Here is a 6,598-nt window from a genome sequence, read left to right as displayed (position 1 = left end):
GACCTCACTGAGGAGGTGGCATTTCATAAGAAGGAGCTGCTCTTGGAGAAACCTGGGACAAGGCCAAGGGCACATGTGGTAACATTTTTCTGAAGTTTGTAGGAGAAGAGGGAGCCAGCCAGGTGATGTGAGGGAAAGAGGGCATTCCTCTCAAAAAGAACCATAGGTGCAAAGGTCCTCAGGTGCGGAGCAGCTTGGTATTTGAGAAATGGAAGTGTACTTTCCCTAAACTATGCCTCTGTGTTCTGCAATGACCACAAATACTTCCATACACAACTTTTATAGCAGAAGCCACACTGGTACTAAAGCAAGTGCCAAACAAGGTAAAGGAATTTCTGTATCTCTCCTCTTGTTTCTTCCCTTTGCCAGTTGGTTGCCCCCCCCCCCCGCATCTCCTTCTAGATCTCTAACCCTTCCTCTTACCATCCCCCTAAAGGCCCCTAATTAAGTACAAAGGGCTGTGGAGGGAGACCATCCTAGGATCGTACACCAACCTCATCTCTGCCTATCTCTCGCTGTGTGACGTTAGGGGAGTTACTTAACATCTCAGCTTTTCCGTATCAGTAAGTTGGGATTCCGTATCAGTAAATTGGGATCTCCTGGATTACAGGAGATCAGACATCTTGAAGGCACTCAATAAATGGTGGCCATAAGCATTATTCTTTTTATACTCCCTTAAATATAAATTCAGTCTACTGTGAATTTCAAGTCATACACATTCAAAATGTATTCCGTATCCCTCAGTCCATCATTTCTCTCTGACTTGTATGTCCCCACCCCCGTCATGCCCAGTCCTCCTCTCTTACGGGGCCTCCTATGTGAGCTACTCACAGTTTCCCTGCTTCTACTCCGGTAGCCCATTCTCTGCCTGGCAGCCAGAGTAATCTTAAATATAAATCAGATTATATTAGTTCCCTGCTGAGACTTTCAGTGATTTCCCTATTGTGGACACTGGTCAAATCCAAAGGGGACATTTATTTCCTTAACAAATGTGTGTGTGACAGGAGGGGGTGTGTTGCCGATAGCATGGTAAGGGCTTTTCCAATCTAACTGAAAAGGTAACGATTACCACGTAGACACTAAAAGAGGTTCTAACAAAATAGAATTTCTGAACCAACGTAAATCAGGCGACCTATATTTTTCATTGAGACCAAATAATGTTTATGGTCCCTTTTTAAATGATCACAGGGAGAATGGGGAGTATAATTGAAGAAGTGAGCCAAAAGTTATGCTCTGCATTGAGAACCTACGTGTGGAGTGCTGTGTTTGGCTGTGGAGACACCAAAAGATAATGAACGATAGTCCATTGGCCTCCTGGTAGCAATCTAGGGACACACGTGACCTCTATAAAAGAAAAACACTTAACTGACAAATAGTTTGGTGCTCAGTGAGAAAGACAGGCAATTAGTGCTCTAGGGGGCAGAGGGGGCACCCCTCCTTGATGAGGTCAAGCGTCATGCCTGTCCCAGACTACAGGTGGACAATGTCTTTGGGCAGTAAGACCTGTTGAACTGGAGTAGAGGCTCAACTGATAAAGCAATGGATTGTGGATGGTGTTACACAGGGAATTTTTTAGACCATTGTTTTTCAGTCTACAAATTGTGACCCATTAGTGGGTGGTGAAATCAATTTGGAGGATCTAGTCCTCTGTTAAAGATAACTTTTTTAAAATGGATAGAAAATGAAAATTTCATATGTGGTGAAGAATATTTGTTGGTTTGTGAAACTTATTCTATTCTTTATATGTATATATGCTGGTTCCCAGTACAAAATGTATTTATTATGGGCCATACGCAAAAAAAGTTTGAAAAATGCCAGACTAGAGACCAAGCCTCCCTAAAGCTACCTAAATGTCTCTGTCTCCTGTTAGCACTCAACACAGGGGCCTGTATACTGGCATTTCTAACTGTTGAATAAATGGAAGGCCTTGCTTGGATTCCAGCCCAAAGAGTTTAAATTTTAACTTGAAGGCAGTGAAATTTGCTGAAGGTTTGTGACAGAAGGTGGATGGGTGTTTTAGGAAATTCGCTTAGCAGCTTTACATAGGATGGTTTGGAGAGGGGAGAGATGGGAGGCAGGGAGTCCACATAGGAGACACTGCCTGGGCCTGGGGGTATGTGGGATGGTCCCGGGATGGAAAGGTTGTGGCTATACTGAGGATTTGTTTTTATTTTTATTTTTTTAAGATTTTATTTATTTATTTGTCAGCGAGAGAGAGAGCGCGTGCGCACAAGCAGGGAGTGGCAGGCAGAGGGAGAAGCAGACTCCCCTCTGAGCAAAGAGCCTAATGTGGGAATTGATCCCAGGACCCTGGGATCATGACCTGAGAGCAGATGCTTAACCGACTGAGCCACCCAAGGGCCCCTGATGTTTTTTTAATAAGTGGAAGGGATCTTTGTTTCCTGTTTCTGGTCCAGTCCTCATTTTGGAGTCATGTCACTCACAGAACAGTAGCTCATCTAATCAGCTCAGTAAACACGCGGGCTCTGTGTGTGGGACATTAGGTGTGGCTGTTGCATTATCTGTGTGTAGCAGCAGACTAATCGGAGGAAGTGACTCCCATGAATGGGAGACCATGTGAATGCTGTAAGGTTTTTATCAGGTCACATCTCGCTAAGTGCAGATCAGTTTTGATTCAGTCCCAGCAGAGCACGTGAGCTCTTTGGAGATGATTGTTTTCGAGAGCAGGGCAGGAAAATAGAAATCAATGAGCCAGAAGCCTTCTCAGAGCAGTGAGAGCTGTCTGTCCAGATTGGTTTTGATCCTCGGAGCGCCATTACCCTTTATTCTTACTTCTGTTTGTTTGTGTGTCCTAGGAAGTGGCGCAGCCCGGGAGCAGCACATCACAGCCTCCCCAGAAGACAGCCATTCCTCTGCCATCGCCACGGGACCAGTCTTTCCTGACCAACATCACCTTCCTGAAGGTCCTTCTCTGGTTGGTCCTGTTGGGACTGTTTGTGGAACTGGAATTTGGCCTGGTCTATTTTGTCCTGTCCTTGTTCTACTGGATGTATGTCGGGACACGGGGCCCCGAAGAGAAGAGAGAGGGGGAGAAGAGTGCCTACTCTGTATTCAACCCAGGCTGCGAAGCCATCCAGGGCACCCTGACTGCAGAGCAATTGGAACGCGAGTTACAGCTTAGACCCCTGGAGGGGAGATAGGACCAACTCTCTTGTTGTGCAGCTAGCCTCCCACGTGGTCCTCCGAGCCCTTGGACCTGGGCTGGCGGGTTTGATTGCAGGTGCCCAAGACTAAGGACAGCTTGCAGGTTAGTTCTGCGACTGTGAAGGTCTACACTCTTTCCCAGATCTTTTGCTGCAGTTTTATCTCTGAACTTTTCTTTGGTTTTGGTTAAACCCCCTGAAAGACACTCACTGTGGATCTGATGCAATTTATAAAACTTACGTACTCAGGAAATAAATCTGTTTGTCTCATTATTTGAGAAAGGTGGTTTTCAGAGCATTAGAAGGGTGCTGAGGAGATCACTTTAAAATACCCATCAGGACTGTGCAATAAATAACTGTTCTCTTTAAGTCTTTTCATGTTTATTGCAATCTCCCCCCCCCCAAAAAAACCAAAACTTGCAACTTAAACTTTGGTTTTTGTTTTTTGAGGGGTTTTGTTGTTGTTGATGTTGTTTGTTTTTTCATTGTTTTGTGGTTTTTGTTTTTCCTTCCTGCTTTAAATCTTGCTTTTTTCAGTCATTAGTGGTATTGAAAAATAAAATATCTTTAAAACGTCCCCTTTTCAGAAACAGATCCCCATTGCCCTCAGTTATTCTGCTTCCACTCAATGAAGGAAGATAAGAGAAGACAAAGTCCTATGTGACAGGTGTGGGGAGGGATTTCACAAAGTCAATACTGATAGATTTGGTAAGCGGTTATTCATGATAAATTCAGCAAGAAAAAAAATTCTTGAGTGTGTTCAAATAAGAGCTGTGAAAGTGGAACTCCAGGCTTATTCGCTGCTCGGTATGTCTCTTATATTCTGCAGGCTCTAGAGTGAGCAGTCCTGTCGCCTGTGGCTTCTGGTGAGAAATTATGTAAACAATGATATCCAGACATGATTTCCTTCCTTTTCCAGTACAAAGTTAGAATTTTGGGTTCATTAAAATTGGGCAAAGCAAACCATCAAATATCCTTTTTATGGATCATACTGATAAGTAAGAAGTGTCTGGTGTTAAAGCAATAGTTTTTTCTAAACTTAAGATTTTAAGAAATTAATGATTCCTCAATAGTTTTCAACTTCCGAATTCAGTTATTCTTATATTATGACAGTAACTTTAATATTTATGAGATGTTATTAAATAATGGATGCTTGTTGCTGATTCTTTTTTCATTCTTGCCTGATTTGCTTATTATAGCAAAATCTTAGCTCAATTTAAATTTAACTTTTGTTCATTGAGTGCTACTCTGGTAGGCGCTTGAGATAGGATAATGAAAAAAGCAGACATATTCTCATCGCTCTGAGCATATGGTCCAGCTGGGAGTGGGGTGGTGGACAAAGTAAAACAAGCAATATCAATAATAGAGTGAGATGGGGTGCCTTGCTGGCTCAGTTGGAGGGGCATGTGACTCTTGATCTCGGGGTCCTGAGTTCGAGCCCCACATTGGGCACAGAGATTACTTAAACTAAATAAATAACTTAAAAAATAGTAGAGTGAGATAAGTGTCAGTTGTAGGAAGAGCACAGAGGGGATATTCTCATGACTCACACTTTGTGGCTAACTAACCCCGTGTGTTTCAGCCCTTGTTGAACGTTCTGCTTATCTGCTCAGCATCTCTGTCCAGCCCGTTGCTGATTGGGAGTTCAGCTGTCCCTCAGAGTCATCTCTGGAGCAGGAGTTCCCTGTAGCTCGTAAAGAAGTCTTGTCTTCCATGACTCCGTCCCACTGGGCCTCTAGAAAGTGTGGGAAACAGCTGAATCCCTATGAAACAGGCAAGTTTACTCGTATTTAAGATGCATGGTATCGTTTCTTGATTTGTTTTCGTAAGGCTTTCTTCATCTCCCTGATCTTTTACTTGGGCTTTTATGTTTCATAAAAGCCAAATACAAGGAAGAAATTTCCCTGATCAAAGACTCGTGACAATGCCCAGTTCAATAAGCATTGTTCTAAGAAAGAATTTTCATTTTAAAAAATATGTAGCTCAAACTTTTACCGAAAACAGAGTGCCTGTAACTCTGAATTGGGAACATTTGATCCAAGTAGCAATCTCAGCAAAGTAGAGATTTCGCTTAAGCATAGCAGAGCCTCAACTTAGGTGTGGACCTCACTAGCATTCTTTGAAAATGTAATTATTTATAATGAGGTGGAGCTTGATTGCCATAAGCCCATCTTTCATGGGATTTTCTGTGCACGATCTGTCACCTCTCCTCGCTCACCTCTTGCCAAAGGTTGCATGTAATGACAGCATTAACTTCTAGGAAAAGGGGTGTGTGAACCAATTAAATGGATGGCAGGGAAGAGAGAATAGGACAGTATGTATTTGCTGTTCTTATCAGACCATTAAGCTTTAGGTGCAGTCTTGATTTCCTGAATTTAGAAAGGCCTATTGATCTCAGAATTTCCACTCAGGGCCTGACCATTAGCCCAGCAAGCAGCTTCCATTAAAGGCTGCCTCTCTCACCAGGAAACTTGGAATCCCAGAGATGCTCTCAGTCCCTATGATTGCTGTGTGCACGGGTGAGGTCATTTCTGTCCGAATCTTACAAGTAAATTGGTTTTTGCTTTTATTCACATTATCCTATCTTGTCTATTCACAGAGACTGTTAAATGAACGTCTACTTGTAGGGCTGGAAGGGACCCCAAAAAGCCACCCTCACCTTGGGCACATTTATTCCTGACCAAATATTTTTTTCCCCTAGTGACCCCTAAAGAAGAATCTGGGTCCAAGATGTAGGCACTTTTTAGGAAATTCTTTACTGAAAGAACTTGAGCCACCCCCAATGCCACCTAACGTTATTTCTTATCTAATCTCAGGGGACACGGGGCATCCTCCAGACTGGCGGAACTGTTCCTTTTTCTCTCTCGGTCCTGCCTGTCCTTCAGGCTAAATCATCTGAGTTGTACTTCTAGGTCAGTCACTTTCAGGTTGGCCCTGCCCCATTCTGAGGTTCCAGGGCAGGGCAGGGCTGAGTGTCCTTGGTGGGGGCAGTGACTTTCCTCAAAATCTCTGGAGTTTTACCAGGGATGGTTTAGGTATATATATATCTTATGCTATTAGGATTGTACTTGAGTCTAGGAGGTCTTCCACATTTGCCTTTTGACGGATCTCTTCAGTAAGATTAGGCTCATAAGCTCTGTGCTAAAATTAAAAAAAAAAAAGGAAGTTATAAATTGGCAGAACAATGATCCTCAGCTGGGCAGAAGAAAGTACAGTCCTAACTGCGTGTTTTGTTTCCTGCCAGTCACGCTGTTAACTGTTCACCAGCAAATACTTGTATTTAGGCTTGGCGCTGCTGGGGAGCCGGTAAGTGAGCTTGCGCAGTGAGTCCATCCTGAGAGCCGGGGTCCCGGGTGGGGCTGGGACGCCATGGAAGATCTGCCACCAGGGGGTAGCATAGAGCTGCAGCTACACATCCGCGTCCCTTCTCCGCA

At 43.7% G+C, this 6,598-nt stretch overlaps 1 protein-coding gene across 1 annotated transcript in view; it reads left to right on the top strand.

The window, feature by feature from the left end:
* The window catches only part of SAYSD1 (SAYSVFN motif domain containing 1), a 5,982-nt gene extending 2,565 nt beyond the window's left edge, over positions 1 to 3,417 (top strand). Inside the window, exon 2 of the mRNA XM_040645111.1 lies at positions 2,817 to 3,417. Coding sequence (XP_040501045.1) covers positions 2,817 to 3,161 — 345 coding nt within the window. The 3' untranslated portion in view covers positions 3,162 to 3,417. The remainder of the gene's footprint in view (positions 1 to 2,816) is intronic.
* The last annotated feature ends 3,181 nt before the right edge of the window (positions 3,418 to 6,598 follow it).

The sequence above is a fragment of the Ursus maritimus genome, unplaced genomic scaffold, assembly GCF_017311325.1.
Source record: "Ursus maritimus isolate PB19 unplaced genomic scaffold, ASM1731132v1 scaffold_30, whole genome shotgun sequence".
NCBI classification, from domain to species: domain Eukaryota; kingdom Metazoa; phylum Chordata; class Mammalia; order Carnivora; family Ursidae; genus Ursus; species Ursus maritimus.
The sequence above is the reverse complement of the archived record's forward strand: the minus strand, read 5'-3'. Positions and strand labels throughout refer to the sequence as shown.